Source organism: Neophocaena asiaeorientalis, unplaced genomic scaffold (assembly GCF_003031525.2).
Source record: "Neophocaena asiaeorientalis asiaeorientalis breed wild unplaced genomic scaffold, Neophocaena_asiaeorientalis_V1.1 scaffold504, whole genome shotgun sequence".
Classification (NCBI taxonomy): domain Eukaryota; kingdom Metazoa; phylum Chordata; class Mammalia; order Artiodactyla; family Phocoenidae; genus Neophocaena; species Neophocaena asiaeorientalis.
The window spans coordinates 3,278,582-3,296,222 of record NW_020174438.1 but is presented as its reverse complement, the minus strand read 5'-3'; the positions used below and the strand labels follow the sequence as shown (position 1 = coordinate 3,296,222).

Sequence of the window (17,641 nt, the reverse complement as noted above, 5' to 3'; positions counted from 1 at the left end):
CTTGGAGAGTCTACGTCATAATTCCTGCATGTTATACTTTCCTCCATATACTCTTTTAGAAAACAAAGCAAATCAGAGGATCAGTTTATTATTAAACTGAGATTTAGAAATGGAAGAAACTAAAATGTTAAAAGACTCTTCTGCAAGCCCCGTGAACTTAGAGGCAGGTCTAAAGCCTCACCCACACCCCTCCCATTCCTCCGTGGCTCCTTCTCTTGCATCAGAGAAATATGATGATGACTAATTAGACAAAGTCTGTCATACTCGTCGAGATCCTCTGAGGCAGGAACCACATAAACACAAGCATCATAACTCCAGTAAAGAGAAACCAGAAAACCCCTCCGCTCTGGGACCCTACCCATCCGGAGCTAAATAAATCTGAAACCGAAGATCAAAAAGGATCTTCCACATGGATAACAGAAAATGTCACCAGCATAAACAGGAAGAGAGATTAGTTCAATAAAGGAATACAGTCACATCTGTGGGTCTCAAGTAAGATTATTGCTTACTTTTAACTTCCCAGCATATAACTCACAAGGTTATTCATACGGACTCCTACTGTTTCGGGCAAATAAACAGCTGTTGATGCTTTGTGCCCAAACCACTTTATTAGAGCTTTCCTTTACAGCAATTGTTTTTTTCCTTTCCAAATCCTGAGAGGCTCAGACAGCTGAAAAAAACAGAGAGGACTAAGGCAGAACGAATAACAAGGAGGCAGCCTGTGTGGGCAGGGAAAACAGGGCAGGGGCTGCTGGGACCCTCACCGTCCTCTTTACGACTCTTGGACAAAGTCACCGTTCAAGAGCAGAGAACAGAAGACACAGATGTGGTGCAATCAGAAGGGCTGTTTTTGCCACGATGCCAGGAGTTACCATTAAACAGAAGTTACCAACGTGAGAAGATGAGGATGACCAACCATCCAGGTTTGCCCAGGGTTGAGGGGCCTCCTTGGACCCAAGAATTTCAGTTTTAAAAGAGTGAAAGTCCTGAGCAAACAGGACAAGTTGGTCACCCCAGGAGCCCCATGACTGTGCCAGTGCACGGGAAAGCACTCAGCTCTGGGCCAGGCATATTGTAAGTGCCCGAAAGTCACGTGTGGAATCTGAATGAGCTCTGGCCTGCAGCTCACACAGTCTGCTTTTCCTACGAGGCCAAGTTCCTGGTGGTTGTGGGGGGAGGGTACACTCATCCAAGAGAAAGAGCTTTCCAGAGCCTCCTTGCTGGCACCTCACTGCCCCTTCCAAACAAGGCCTTCTCCCTCTGGCACCCCAACCCCAAGGTTCCTCACTTACACGAGGACAGACCCAGCCACCTGCCTGGATCCCTTTTCCATCAGTCTCCCGCTTGAACACAATCGTTGATAAAACGATCTCCCAGCCCCTTCTCTGTGAGACTGTCATCTTCTTTTCACTTCTGGGGAGAGCACAGATGCTGAAGACAGTTTCCCTTCTTAGCTCCACCACCTATCAGCTTTGTGATCTGGGGCAAACTAAGTCGCTACGTCTCAGTGTTCTCACCTCTAAAACTCTCCCTCACCATGCGGTGAAGATAAAAAGCAATCATGCATGGACCGCACCTAGCCCAGTCCCTGACACACAAGAATAGTTCTCTTCCTCCGTTCCTTCTGATACAATCCAGCTTCAATTCGTTACATACCTGTTGCTCTTAAAATAAATCAAGGGTTTGGCTAAGATTCTCATTTGGCATTTCTGTAGCTTTAAATCTCTCCTTAGCTTTCTAACTCCTATAATCACTGGCCCAAGCAATTCTGTACTGTTCTCCTAAGTCCTCATATGCCACTAGCATGACACTTAAAAGCGCAAGTTTCAAACCCTGTCCTGCCCAGGTCCCTGAATTGCCTTCCCTCTCCTCCAGGATCTCAGCTGCCTTTCACTCTAAGTCCCCAGGGGCCACAGATGGGTGTGCAAGTCAGACCAGTGAAGCTGAACAAGGTACCAGAGCTTAAGATGTGCTCCACTTAAGGTGCTCCACTCAGAATCTTAAACTCTGGACACTGGTGGAATGAACCCATTCATGCCAAAGAGTTAGCCTAAGCCTCCTCTTTGGGCATCATTTTCCATTGTTCTCATCTGTCCTGAGGAGATGGGTGCTGATGCCACTTCTCTGGATCTCTCCAAACACCATTTTTGTCTTATAAAGGACAGTGATAACAAACATCGGCCAACAAGGTATGTCTGCCAGCTCCAGGACCATTTTAGCAATGCCATCATAGAGGAAGCCTGTCACTATCTCACTGGGGCTGGACACTTAAGGCTTTCCACTGGCATCGTTAAGGGCAGCTTCATCTCCCCAAAGCAAACCTTCACAAAACTGAAACTGAATGTTGGACAGTGAAAGAGAACTACATCTCAGAAATGCATACCCACTGACTGGGAGGGTCTGTCCTAGCAACGTATTTTAATCTATAATTGTGTAGCCAGAAAAAACTACCAAAGCATTAGTGTTCATATAATCAGGAATCCTCTTGCTTAAAGCTCCAGTTGGCTGCATTCAGCTGGGTCCATAAAGAGTACATAGACCCACACAGAAGGTTCCAGAACAGCAGCTGTTCCCAGTTGCTGTCACAACATATTGGATGTTGGAACATTTGTGCGGTAATTTGTTATTAACAATAATTTAAGCACCAAAGCGTATGAATGATTAAGGTTAACTATAAATTGAAGGAATTTCAAGGTTATCAGATTCTCTTGCATATTAATATGCTTTTGTAGGTGGGAGAAAAAGGGATGGAGTGCAAATGAACACAACATGTTAGGACACGCATCATCCTCGCCCTGCCCTGGGGCGTGTGCCCTGCATGTGAAGGCATGTGTGTGAGGAGGGGGGAAATATTGAAAATGCCTGTGCTCAAGCATTGCATTGTGGAATGGCACTAACTCTGACCCCGAAGGCAATGTGAGATTTGATAAGATGACAACTGTAGGCACAATGGAATAATCAAATCTCTGCAGAATTCAAGACGCTCCAGCCCTAGGGAGACTTTCAAGGCCAGCATAAAAAGTGCAACCCACCATTCATAGAATCTAGACCATCAACCAGCAGACCTAACCCACTCTGCCCCTTGCTTTCTACCACAGTGCCCGTCCCACATTTATAGACTTCTGCCCCTCCCACTTCATGCATAATCCTCTCTCTCCCAAAATTCCACCTTGGTGCCTTCTGACTACATTCAGCACTCATATTCAGCTTGGTGCTTCCCCAAAGGACTTTCTGTGCAATATCACCTCCATCTGGACCGCCCTCCTACATGCTTCTCACAGGGCAGCCTATCTGTCCTAGTCTCCAGGATTGAACCCAAGCAACGAAAAATAAAGAGACCCCCAAGCGCCAAATCAAAGCAGTAGCCCATTCAGCTTTCCAAGTTAAGTCAGAAATCCTATAGGATGGTAATGAAGATGTTCCAGTAACCCTGTATGTGTCTCTGGATCCCATGAGCATCTTTGCAAAAACACAGACCAGCCAAACCCAAGTAACTGAAGCTGAACTTCAAGGCCCTCACAAACCAGAAAACCAGACTGTGGCTCTCCGGCATTTCATTCTGAATTCTCCTTGAGATTCTATATCAACCTACTTATCAAGGGCAAATAACAATTTATGTCAAGTGAGTGGGAAAGGATGTGGAATTCATTTATTTTACAGCCTACACACTGCTGGATAAAAATGAAAATTCTCTGGCCACGCGAAAAAGTTGTATTCTTTGGCAAGGCTTTTCTATTCCATGTAGATGTGGTCCTGGGCTATTAATAAAGATAATTGGGCTCAATCTCTAAATTTTGCTATTGAACTCTCTCAAAATATCAATCTCTGTTACTAATATAATTTTACATGCCACAGTTCATTCTGAAGGACAAATAGGTTTACTCTTTAAATGACACCCTTTCCTCAGATAATCTCCAAGCATTTAGCAAACATCATATCCTCTTCTTTACAACCCTGCCAAGTCAGGAATCAGATGAGAAGGACACCAGCCAATTCTTAGTGACATCCAAAAGCCATAGGGGACAGAAAAAAAAAAAAAAAACTCCCAACATCCAGGCCTTGGATATTTTCTGATTTTTAGGAACCATATATGCGTTTGTACTCTTGGTGAGGCAACCTACTGTTACTGGCCTGATGTACATTAATACGCACATAACATGCCTAATAAAATTTTAGGAAACAAAAGCAGTTAATAATCCATTTCTCCCATTGTTGGAATGATCTTGACTAAATGAAGTAAGATAATGGATTTAGAAATTAGTCATATAATGTAATACACTATCAATCATGGTATTCAGAAGGGTAAATAGATGTTACAAGAACATCACCCAGGAATTCAATTTCCTTTTAGATTTGTTTACTCTCTTGAATTCTTTATGCTACCATCATCCCTCACAAAAATCTAACACTCTGATGTTTCCTTTCTCCCAAAACAATGATTTGCAACCCTTTCTTTAAAAAGAAAGCATAGCCCTTTTAAAAATGAAATATTTTACAGAATTCCAAATATAAGACAGATGAAACAGGAACAGCATTGGTTGCATGGAGGGGAGAGAATGGGTACCGGTGGGGTCCAAGAGACCTCACTTGACCCTTTTATTTCCTTTTTTATTTTTTAATTAATTTATTTTATTTATTTATTTTTGGCTGTGTTGAGTCTTCGTTGCTGTGCGCGGGCTTTCTCTAGTTGCGGCAAGTGAGGGCTACTCTTTGTTGTGGTGCACGGGCTTCTCACCGTGGTGGCTTCTCTTGCTGCGGAGCACAGGCTCCAGGTGCACAGGCTTCAGTACTTGTGGCACGCGGGCTCAGTAGTTGTGGCTCGCGGGCTCTAGAGCACAGGCTCAGTAGTTGTGGTGCACAGACTTAGTTGCTCCGCGGCATGTGGGATCTTCCCGGACCAGGGCCCGAACCTGTGTCCCCTGCATCGGCAGGTTGATTCTTAACCACTGTGCTACCAGGAAAGCCCAACTCTTTTATTTCTTAAGTCCCAGGACAAACCTTCCAGAAGCTTGGGGCTCTTGGGGACAGTTTGAAAATCACTATCCTAAGGTATATGTGTAAAGCAAAATTTATGTATATAAAATAGAACGGAGGCATAACATATATTTCATTAATTAATTAATGATATCTGGAAATAAAACATATATATAAAACACACAAATCGCAAACACTGATATCCCAAGAGGAAAAGCTGGCAAAAGACACCAATACGAGGTTAAAACAAATATAGGGCTGGGGGGAAGATACTAAGTTCTACAGTAATCAAAGAAGTACAAAGCAAAAGAATAGAACATTTGACAGTGGTTACATCTGCCCAGAAAAAGTTGAAGGACAGCACCCAATGCTGGCCAGCCTCCGTGAAACAGGTACAATAATACATTGCTATCGGCTGTATAGAAAGACTTTCCTCTTGAAAAACAATCTTTCACAAAAATGTTCATATCCTTTGAATCAGCAGTAATCCCACTTCTGGAAATACATCATTAAAATCGTTCAGAAGAAGAACACGGTGAAGTGAAGATGTTTATTTCTGCGTTAATTATAATAGAAAAGCAAATGTTAAGTAACAGGCAAGTGGTTAAATCAATAATGGTATATTGATGGTGCAATATTATGCAGTCACTAAAAATACAGTAAAATTTCTCTTTAAATATCCTCCACTTAATCGCCTCTCCAGATGAAGCATGCTTTCATCCTCTCCATGAAAAGCAAAACAAAACCAGGATGCCTGTGTCCCTCTGTGTCAGCTTCTCTCTCCCACCCCATTCACATCTCCTGCTAACAACTGAGCAATACTCCTACCAAGAGTCCACTGGGTTTGTTTCCAAATGTGTTTAGACTCTTGGTACTTATCTTTGTAACAGCATAATTTAATTACATATTATATAAACCAACGGAATATCATTGCTAAAAAGATGAGAGTCGTTCCTAAGAAAATTAATTTAAAGCCTTGGAAAGACTTATAAGGTTAGTCACATAACTAGCAGTCAAATTACTCGTGAACAAAATCACTGCAAAAGACCAGACAAAAGTCATAAAAATTTAGGCTACTACACTGCTTCATAAGCATCTTCAAGTTCTCAGTGAATGTTAAAGAAAACAGAACTAGAAGTCAGACTTCGTAAACAGCACCTTATGGGAGTGGTTCATTCAAGGAAGATGATCAGAAAGGCAATGGGCAGACCCAGCCCAAAGACAAAGCCTTGGCCTTACATCAAAAGGCTGACAAATAAATGCATATTCTGAATAATATTACAACAAAATATTTAATGTATGTATGTAATATTTTATTTTATTCTCCTCTTTAACCAGTTTCTTAATAAACTAACTTAAATCCCAACTGTGTTGAATAAGAGGGATTCTATCGTCCTTTAAAAACGAGTTCACTACAACAGGGGCCCGGAGTGCCTTGATTCACCACTGCATCCAATTTCACCTCCCCAATGTGTTGCCTGGCACATACTAGGTCTCCAATAAATAAGGATTAAATCGATAAACTATGTAGCAAATATGGAAAAACTGCTTCTAACAAAAAGCAAACTGAGGAAAGCAGAATATTAAATTACATGTAAACCACGACTACACCTTCGTTTTTAAATACGGAGGCAGATGGACAAAACTAGAAGGCAATGCTCAAAATACAAAACAGTTGTTTTAGGTTAGAATGAATTAGAGGCAATTTTATACATGTTAAAATATTTTCTTCAATATTGGCACATTCTTTTACAGATTCAAAAAGATACTCATCAAAAAAAAGAGGGGCTTCCCTGGTGGCACAGTGGTTGAGAATCTGCCTGCCAATGCCGGGGACACGGGTTCGAGCCCTGGTCTGGGAAGATCTCACACGCCGCGGAGCAACTAGGCCCATGAGCCACAACTACTGAGCCTGCGCGTCTGAAGCTTGTGCTCCGCAACAAGAGAGGCCGCGACGGTGAGAGGCCCGCACACCGCGATGAAGAGTGGCCCCCGCTCACCGCAGCTAGAGAAAGCCCACGCACAGAAAAGAAGACCCAACACAGCCAAAAATAAATAAATAAAATTAAAAAAAAAAAAGATGTTGTTTTGGTTTCTACTGGACTTCCACAATAAGAAGTGAACCCACATTTCCATTTCTTAAGCTCTGCAACACTTCAGCCTCCTTCGGCACTTTCTACTTAACCCACTGCACCACCTGCAGCAATCCCATCTTTCTCCTCCTAAGACCACACGTGTACTAACACTTATTTTGTGTTTCCAATCTATCAGGATGCTCTTTTTAAAATCTGGAGTTATCCACCCTCTCATTTACCATCTATCTGGTTAAAAAAAAAAAATTATCAAAACTGCAATTTCCATTCCCAAGAGATACCCAAACACCATCTAATTAAATCATTCAATCAGAAAACAAATTAAAATGAACTACCACTGCAACCCCCAAGAGGAAAATAAACTTTTCAGTCATGACTGGAATGTAGCTTTAGGGTGACGCTCCAAAGCCTCTTCTAATTGCAAGTCCTATGGAGCATCCAGCAGAACATTCTGTGACATTTGCAGCTTCCGAGACAACTTCCCTTCCAAAGCAAAGAGGAGCCTGTGCGAGCCTCCAAAGCAAAACAGTCATTTGAGAATGGAAATGCTTTTATTATTGACTAACCAGTGTGCACTGGGGACCCTCACTGTGTACCCATTCATTCATCCACTCGTCCATCCAACACGTACTCTCTGAGGAATGTGCCAGGAGCTGTCCTGGGTGTTCCACGAACACTTTTTAAGTGAATGTAACCTCTGCCTTTTGGCATGAAACAAAACAAAACCCAGAGATTCCTGAGTTTAACTATGGAAGAGTCTCCAAGTGGAAAGGCTATGACTCCATCATCCCTCAGCCACCCTCTGAAGTCTCTTAAGTCTGACACCCACTCCCACCGTCAAGTGACTCCAGGAGAGCACTGCTGCCCCTGGGACCCTCTGGCCCTCTGAAGAGACAGTACAGTATGTGGTTAAGAACACAGATCCTGAAGCAGCATTAGCTGGGTTTAAATCCCTGCACCTTAGGCAAATCATATAACCTCTCCGTCTGTAAAACGGAGCTAATATACCTACCTCGTAGGGTGAGAAGGATTAAATAATTCGTTATACGTAAAGCATTTAAAATAATGCAGCTGCTATATAATTTTTAGCTATTATTATCATCCCTATTCCCCCTCGGCTCAGCAGGGTAAACCGGATGGCTCAAAATGCTCTACTAACTAGAGGAAACTTGACAGTGGAATACATACGATCAGCCCGTAACGTCAAGGACGAGCCTTTGATCTATTCCTTTCCCACCCTCTGCCTTCAGAGAGCTGCACTTGGCCAGTCCCAAACATAGTAGACCCCTTACTTAAGCAGGTAAATCCCTAAATTTAAATTCCCCAAATACTAGCTCAGGGATGGCTCCAGCACCACCAGGGGAGCTGTCACTAGTCATGGCTATGCCATCATGGCACAACCAGCCAAGCACCCTCTGCCCTCCCCCTGCTTCACGGCTAGTCTTTCCCAAATCATTGACCCTTCCCCAAGTCGCTAGGGGTTGTGGCTTCTGCCTTTCCGCCTGAGAATCTGGTCATTTCTGAATATCTACGGGACTCATAACACAGTCATCGCACATACACAAGAGAACTGGAGCGACACATGTTTTAAGAATCCTGCTTCCTCTTATTTTCCCGTCTCTCTCAATTTTTTCAGGTATTTATTTGAAAGTTCCGAACAAGGCACAGCACAGCTATAAGATTTCTTGGGAGCAAAAGCACAAGGCTTCCTTTCAACTTCCACATTGCACTCATTTTCATGTACAGCCTTATAAATCATGTGACACGGTCCACATTCTACATGATAGGGGGGCACTCTGGGATGAGTTCATGGGTTAATAATGTCTCCTCACTGCTTCCCAAAGTAGTACCTTGCTCACCTCCTCCCTGACCAGATCAGAAAGCACAAGAGAATCATTTTCCAGAAACATAAACACACACACACACACACACACACACACACACACAGAATCTGTGAATGAAAATCTCTTAAAATCTGTGGGCAAACTGGAAATGTCAAAGTAAGGTATGGCCTGTGTCTCCCTGGGAACATTCTGAATCACCCTGGAGCAAACACTGCACTTCTATTGCTGACTGTCAATCTGGACCCATGGGATGGAAAAGGACAAGAAACACAGCAACAGGCACCATCAGATAGATAAATTGGTCTGCCACGCAAGCCCAGTGGCAGGCTGAGAGGCAGAGGCAGGTATGAAGGAGAGCTGTGAACGGTGTCCTTTTCTGGGGAAGTGTCAGAGCCATGAACTTGACTTGAAGTCGTCAGTCAGGAAGCACCATGGATACGCATACCTCTCCTGCACTCACCTGAACCTCCCCCTGGGAAGGAACTATTCTGTACACGTGGGGAAACAAACCAAATGTAGAGAGAGCAGCTGTCCCCACGACGGCAGGGGCAGCGGATGCAAGGGTTGGATCCTGACACCCATGTGTCAACAAAAGAGAGTGCTCCTGGGGGAGAAATATTCAACCAGATGACGGTGCCAAGGTCTGCCGGGTGCTGAAACCAGAGCCTAGCAGGCCTGCCAGGTTTACAGGTGAACTAGGCTCAGCTGGCCCTGCCCTGCCCTTAAAAAGCAAACATGCCTGATAGAAAACAGGTGGCGCAGAGGCGAAGAAACGAGAAATGTGAACGTGAGACACGGGCATGTGTGTGCACACACGGCCGGCAGGGCCCAGAACTCTCTATCCGCCGCCTCTGACAGCTCATCGAACAGGGTCGCCTGGGAAGAGCGCTCCGTACCCCATCCTCCCCTTGGTCCCAGCCCTGGCCTCGAGCGCAGTCACTCGGCTCAGCCTTAGACTCTAGACCTACCCCGCGCGGGTCTGTCTGCTCTGCCCCAGCCGCTCCCTGGGCCTGAAAGTGGAGCTACCGGAGGGAATGGCCTTCACGGCGGCCCGGGGCGGGTTCTCGCGGTCCTGGCCGGAGGCACCACCGCATGAAGAGAGCTCCAAGCTCCCATGCTTCTTCCCCGCGCCAACACCTGCTCCTGGAGAGGGTCTTGGACCCGCGGGTAGTGGTAGGAGTGGGGACCGCTAAGGTTCAGACAGCCCTCCTAGCCACAGAGCCCCCTGCACTTCCAACAGCCTACAGGCCGCTCACGGCGTGGCTGGAGCTGCGCAGTCTTCCTAGCTCCCGCTCGTCCCGCAGCCTGTGGGTCCTAAATGGCAACGGCTGGGGCCGCTCGGGCATCTCGCCGTAGGCCCTACAGCGGCCAGATGAGCTCGATTGCCCGCGCGCTCTCCCTTGTACACCCACCAACATTCACACGTACGCACACCTTGAACTGGACCTGTGTTCAACCCCTCGAGCAACCAGCCAGTAGCCACACGCACACTGGGACTCGTGCGCAGCGCGCCACCACGCCGCCAGCGAGCTGCACACACCCGCTCGTGGAGCCCCGCGCACACACGTGTGCCCTGGAGAAGCGCGCAGGGCCGCAGACACTGAGGGTCCCGCTCTCAGGCAAGAGCGTACACGCAGCCCCCCAAGCGTCTGCGGACTCAGAGCCCCGCAGTCGCTCGAGAGATGCCTACCGCCTACCAGCCCCAGCGCACCCCGCACCGCTCTGGGCACTCCCTGGCCCCGTGGGCGGCCCAAGTTTCCCGGGGCGTCCGTACCTTGGATATGCTGCTTGATGACATTCTCCAGATGGTCCAGCCGTTCAATAATCTTCAAGGTGTCCCCTTTGTCTTCCTCCAGCTTCTTGTCGGGTGCCGGCTCCTGTCCCCGCACATACACGCTGGCGATGTAGTTGGTGACCCAACCCACGTAGAGCAGACAAATGATGTTGGTCATGCCGCTCAGGATCACGCAAGTGGACACCAAAGTTTTGGTCTTTCTGGTGCACACCATTCTGGGCTCCCTCCTCCATATAGAGCTCCCGGGGGCCCCTCCTCTTTGCGCACCCCGGACTCCCCTGTGCTGTGCTCACACCCCCTAGCACGCCTCCGGCCGCCGGGCGCCCGAGCACCTAAGTCCCGACGTTCTCCAAAGCCCGGACCGCTGGCGGTGGAGCCGCGGTGCCCAAGTTTGGAGCTCCCGCCGCTGGTCGCCCGGAGAGAGAGCTTGACAAAGGAAATGAGGTGGATTTTTTTTCTTCCAAATTAAAAATCTCCAAGCCCTTCTCGGAGCAGTCGCGGGTGGTCTGCAGCCGCGCGCCCTGATACGCACGTCTGGGAAACTTTGCCACAGCCTGTGTCCGCGGCCGCGCCGCTTCCCATCGCCGGGCGCCGACTGCCTTAGCGGTCCGACCGGCCCGCGCTGCTAGAAGGACAGCGGCGGTGGCAGCGGCGGCACGGAGAGCCGCGGACACAGCGGCCCGGCCCCCTCCGAGCGACAAGCGCCGCCACCAATCGCGCTCCGGCTCGGGAGAGGGGCCGGGGCTGGGCGGTCGCAGACCAACTGGGAGGGCGCGGGGGGCGGAGTCCGGCCCCCCGGCCCCACCTGCTGGCCGCCCTTGGCCCCAGCCCTCCAGAGACGCTCCACATTCTCCGCCCGCGCCCGCGCTGGCTGCCTTGGACCAGAAGCTCCCGGGGAGGGCGCGCCGCCAGTCCCAGCCTTAGGTCGGCAGATTCCACCTCTAGGGGGATTCCACCTCTTGCTCTTGCGCAGGAACCTCCAGTCTTCCGGAGGTCGCTCGGTTCAGCGCTCCTCACTCCACCCGGCCGCGGGGCTTCTCGCGCTGATCCCACCGGCCGGCTCCTCGGCCCTTTTTCTGGTTGCCAGGACGCAGAGAGGCCAGGGAAGCATGGGCCGGATCGCCTGTCCTGTCTTGCCCTTGATCAGGCCCCGTGGGCGTCCACTTCTTCTTTGGCCTCACTTCGACCTCCACCCTGTCAGCCGGCTTCCTGGATATCTCCAGACTCGGCAGCTGTCAAAGGAGCCAGCCCTGTTAGGACTCTCTTAAAATATTCTGGACCACCACCACTACCATCCCCCTCAAAGATTTTGGCCCCTGGCTAGATTTTTTAAAGTCTGTGAGGCTCCCAGGACAAACTGTGTCTTGTAACCCCGGTTGTCATTTATGTGGGACCAGGCTCATCCCAATATGTATAGAGATCCTGCACAGAAATATCCCTGGGGGTTTAAGCTCTCTGTGAACTGTTAAGTCCCTGTACATGCTGTTTGTGATTGATGTTAGGGAGGAGAGAACTGTGCCTGACAGTAGAGGGGCATGGCTGGACTCCAGTGACAGACACTACTTTGTTTGTTATTAGAGCAAATATTTATTCCTGGTATCCCCTTCTGCTGAACACTCACTTCTTCTCAGAACCTGAATAAAATTCCTTCAAACAAAGACTTTTAAAAACACAGATTTCTATCCTCTTCTCTATCTGTGGAGTGCATCTTCCTGTCCTGAAGAATGTCGCTTTGTGTGCCAGCACTCCAACCAGCCGTGGTCCTGGTACCCAAGGTGGCTCCCTCATGCGATGTCTTCCGGATTCAGAGAACTGCCCTGGTGAAAGACAGGAGGCACAAAACCAATGAAGGGGCACTTTATGGCCATCAGCCAGTGCTTTGCTTACAATAACTCCCAAAAGATGCTGTGAAAACAGACACCAACTAGAGATCTTGGAAGATTTCTCTTTACCCATAGCTGGGAAAGAGAACAATAGCTGTGTGTCGGATAGAGTAGAGGAGGATAGTATGTATGAGTCAATATGTATGCGAAAAGAAAGTACAAACTATTTCTGAAAAAACGTCAAGGTACAGAAATCTGCATCCATGAGGGAATAAAACTTGCTCTCCCTTTCTTTTCCTCTGGAAGTATAATCAGGTCACAAATGGAGGATCTGGACTTTCTTCTGATTGGATGCATTTACAAGCAATGGCCTTGAGTACAGCTAATGGCAAAGGTCTAATTATTCCTTCTGTTCCAAACTCTCTCCCAGGAGGAGGCCTGGAAGTTCAGCTCTTCCCAGGATCTTCCTAAACCACCACACACAAGGCTGGACAGACAGGAGCAACACTCATTTTTCACATTCTTAATGGAAAAAAAAAAGTTTAAAAATAAGGTTCAAGGAGAAAAAGTGAATTGTGTGACCTTATATTTTGGTCCAGCTGGTCCTATCATATAATTGTGAAGGGACTGAATGCAACAAAAGAAGAATGAGGAACAGGCTCTTCTCTCTGAAAGGTCACAAGGTGGAGCTGAGCAGTTCAAAGAATATTCACTGGAGGTGCAGCCAGTCTCCACGACTCTAATCCCACATCCACTACTTATTAATTATGTGAGCTTGGACGAGTTTCAAAACACCAATGGGGTTCAGTTTCCCCTTATGTCAAATGGAAACAATACTTGCTGAAGAACTGGTTGTGAAGATTAAAAGAGAGAATGCACCAGAAAGGGTTTCATTAGTGCAGGATGCATAGTGGGTGCTCAGGCATGTGAGGTTTCCTTCCAGGATATGGTGAACTCTATGGGGTTCCTTGAACTCCATTTGCTGTTTAGCAATACTTTGTTTCCCCACCGACCAATAGCAGTTCTCTCTCCCCTAATGGAAGTTAAAAGGAACTAAAACTTCAGGCAGCAAGGTGCTTGTCTTGCCTAGCTGAGCTCCAGCACATTGACTTTCTATTTATAATGTCTGTCTTCACCATCAGCAGGGCAGTGATCTGCATAGGTTGATAGGATGTTCAAATGGACAGCTGGTTTCAGGGACTTTTGCCCCCAGGACCCCCTAATTCCCACTCAAGACCCCTAATTCCTTGTTTTTAAACAAGTGAATTGGATGGGAACACAAAGACTTAACTCAGAAAGATTTCACAGTCACGAGGACAGAAAAGAGTTAGCCTCTATGGAAGCCCTCCTATAAATAATGCCTGGGTAAAGATTCATTTCTTTGACCCTCATTTCAATGACATTCGATCCAATAAGTAATTATTGAGCCCCTGAGGTTCTGTCTGAGTGACCAGTTGCCCTGGGCCCTGCCCAGTTTACTGCAAACATGTGGATATAAACTAAGTCTCACAGTCCCAAGATGGCCCTCTTTTCTGAGCCTGGAAAGCTGCTAAAAGTCATCAGGGGATCACTGTGATCAGATAATGGATGTGAAAGGGCCTAGCAGAGACTCTAGTACAATATATTTCTTTAAACTTATGCCAAGAATCTGAACCTAGGGTCTCCTACTGCTGCAAGAGGAAAGTGGGTACCTTGAAGAATCTACACAAGTGGCTAGAGATCCTTGATAGGGTCTTTGCAGCACAACCTTTGGATTTTACCCATCTTTTACACGGGGTAGGCAGCTGCCCTCTTGAGGTGATTTGGGCGGCGGGCAAGTAGGACTTATTACCCGCAAGTATAGCCACTCTATCATCCCACCGATACTGGCTACATTCAGAATATCTCTGATACCAGGGTTGGAAAAGCCAGTCATTCGTGGAATTTAACTCCTAGTTGATTACATTCTGAATGGGGTACCCTGACTTGAGGGCTAAAGAGGAGCAGGGGACCAATCTTGGCCAATGGCAAGTCACTCATCAGAGAGTGGTGTCAGTGGTCAACTATACCCACCAGATGGCAGCACTATGCAAAGCCTTGGGGCCAGAGGTGCCAACTGGGATTTGGGGGCTACAAGGGAAAATGAGCCTTGACAGTGGAAGGTCTCAGTCCCTGGGCTGGCTGCATGGGAAGTGGGTTTTCCAGATCCCTAGGAGAACAGGGATTACTAGCAGGGCTTCCAGCAGGGAGGGATGCAAGTTTCAGAGACAAAGGCTGAAGAGAAACAATAGGTCCAAGACTGGATTCTGCCAAGCCACAGGAGTGAGATGCTATTGACAGAAAAGGCACACTTCTGAGGGCTGGATGGTGAACAAAGTGAGGAATATTTGTTTAGTACTCACATTGTGTCAGGCCTAGTATTTTTCACATGTCGTCTCTTGAGCATAGACTAAGGAATCCAGAGAGCTGGATTCATATTCCAGGTCTGCCATGTACTAGTATGATCTTGGGCAAATTACTTAACCTCTCTGTGCCTTGGTCTCTTAATCTGTAAAATGGTAATAATAATAATACCTACCTCCTCCTAACAGGGATGTTGTGAGCATCAGATGAACTCATGTATATAAAGCACATTGAAGGCACTATATAAGTATTGGCTATTGTTATTTTTACCATCTCTGAGCACCAAGGTATGTGAAAGGTCAACAAAAAGAGAGACAAGCCACCCAGAAAGAGCTTTCCTCTAACTAGGAGAAAAAGGTCCTAGAAACTGACTCTTGGCTCCTCCTCTTTCACCTTGTTGAAGGACCCAAAGCAACTCCTAGCTGAATCACAGGGCCGACACTCACTGGAATCTAACCATCTGTCTACTTATTCATCCACTAAGTATTTCTGAGTGCCTGTTCTGTGCTAGACCCAATGCTGGCTGCTGGTAACACAGAGATGACTTACAGACCTGCACCCGTTCCCTCAAGGAGATCATTGTTTAGGGGAAGAGGCCGATAAACAACTATAACACAGTCTGATAAGCTCTTAACTGATATACTATATTAATATGAAAGAGAAAGGCACAAGCAGTTGATAGACACACCAAATTCCTCCCAAATAAGTGATCAGGCAACTTCCGAACAGCTCTGCTTCCATTCAATCACTGGACAGCTCTGCTGGGTGGAATTTGTTCTTTAGGCCTAGAGGAAAATATTTGCAAGATAGTTAGTAGACCAAGGATTGATATGCAGAATATATAAAGAATTCATATAAACCAACAAAATACAGAGGCAAAAGTATCCAAATGGAAAATGGGTCCAAAATATGAACAAGGAGTTAACTAAAGAGAAAGTATAAATCTCCAATACACATGTGAAAGGATGCATAAATTTGTTAAAAATCAGGAAATACAAACACAACAATGTAAAAAAATTATACTCCAATGAAGATGTTAAAAAAAAATCAGGAAATACATTTTAAAAATATAGGCACCATATCTCACCTATCAGATCAACAAATTTAAGGAGATGATTTTCAAGTATTAAAGAGAGAGTATAAGAGAAATAAGTACTCGTATATCCTGTTGATGAAAGTGTAACTGGTACAATCACTTTGGAATGCAGTTTGGCAGTAATGATGAAATTTAAAATGCACATGCCCTATGACCTTGTACTCAAAGTGTGGTCCATGGACCAGTTGGGTGCTTATTAGAAACGCAGAGTATTAGGCCCATCCCACATCTACTGAATCAGAATCTGCATTGTAACAAAATCCTTAGATGAGTCACACAGACAATAAAATCTGAGAAGAAATACACATGAAACTATTAACCATAGGCTTTCTTTGGGAAAAGAACGGTGATTAAGGGTAGTGATCAACTGCTGAACTTCTTACCCAGTTCATCTGTAACATCTGAATTTTTATAATGAATACTTCTTAATGTTATACTTTTGAAATTCAAATTATTATTATTTTTAATTTTAAAAATAATTCACTTTGTTGTGCTAAAATATGGGCTTCACACTGGTTGCCATCCTGCTTTGTGACCTGAGCTAGTCTTGTAGGTACTCTAAGCCCGTTTCCCAATCTGTAAAAGAGGGATAATAATTACACCTCAGGGCTTCCCTGGTGGCACAGTGGCTGAGAGTCCACCTGCCAATGCAGGGGGACACGAGTTCGAGCCCTGGTCCAGGAAGATCCCCCATGCTGCAGAGCGGCTGGGCCCCGTGCGCTACAACTACTGGGCCTGCGCTCTAGAGCCTGTGAGCCACAACTACTGAGCCCACGTGCCTAGAGCCCGTGCTCCACGATGAGAGAGGCCACCACAGTAAGAGGCCCATGCACCGCAACAAAGAGTAGCCCCCGCTCTCAGCAACTAGAGAAACCCCATGCACAGCAACAAAGACCCAACACAGCCAAAAATAAATTAAATAAAATAAGTAAATTTATTTTTTAAAAAATTACACCTCAGCCCAGCCTTACACTGGTAGGCTTTGAGCACAACATACCAAACATAACTCAACCTTTGACATTCACGATGATGATCCTTCATCATCAGAAAAATGGCCATCCTTTATGGTTTATGGCCATAGGGAAGAGAGCAATACCGTAGGAGGAAGATTTTCCCTTAATGGAACAAATATAAAAACATGCACGCACACACACACACACACACACACACACACACACACACACACACACAAAATTCTTGAGCTACATATACTAGTTGTAGGTGTTTCCTATTGAACAAAAATGAAAGGATCATCAAGGTACGGGACTACTTTCACCATGTAGTGAAAGCAGGAATGTTATCAACCACCACCTTTCTTTTGCTCACTCAGAGCCATTTCTTAGTTTTGTGTATTTTACATAAATAACACTATGTTGCCTGCGAGTGGAGATGCGGTAAAACATTTGGCTTCCTGCTCTGTATTATTATTTTCTTTCTTTCTTTATTTTTTTGTGGTACGCAGGCCTCTCACTGTTGTGGCCTCTCCCGTTGTGGAGCACAGGCTCCGGACACGCAGGCTCAGCGGCCATGGCTCACAGGCCCAGCCGCTCCACGGCATGTGGGATCTTCCCGGACCGGGGCACGAACCCGTGTCCCCTGCATCGGCAGGCGGACTCTCAACCACTGTGCCACCA

The 17,641-nt window shown here is 46.4% G+C and overlaps 1 protein-coding gene across 1 annotated transcript in view; it reads right to left on the bottom strand.

Annotated features, from left to right (window-relative positions):
* Positions 1–11,306, bottom strand: part of GALNT18 (polypeptide N-acetylgalactosaminyltransferase 18) — a 338,519-nt gene extending 327,213 nt beyond the window's left edge. The window contains exon 1 of the mRNA XM_024757098.1: positions 10,686–11,306. Coding sequence (XP_024612866.1) covers positions 10,686–10,920 — 235 coding nt within the window. The 5' untranslated portion in view covers positions 10,921–11,306. The remainder of the gene's footprint in view (positions 1–10,685) is intronic.
* Positions 11,307–17,641: the final 6,335 nt, after the last annotated feature.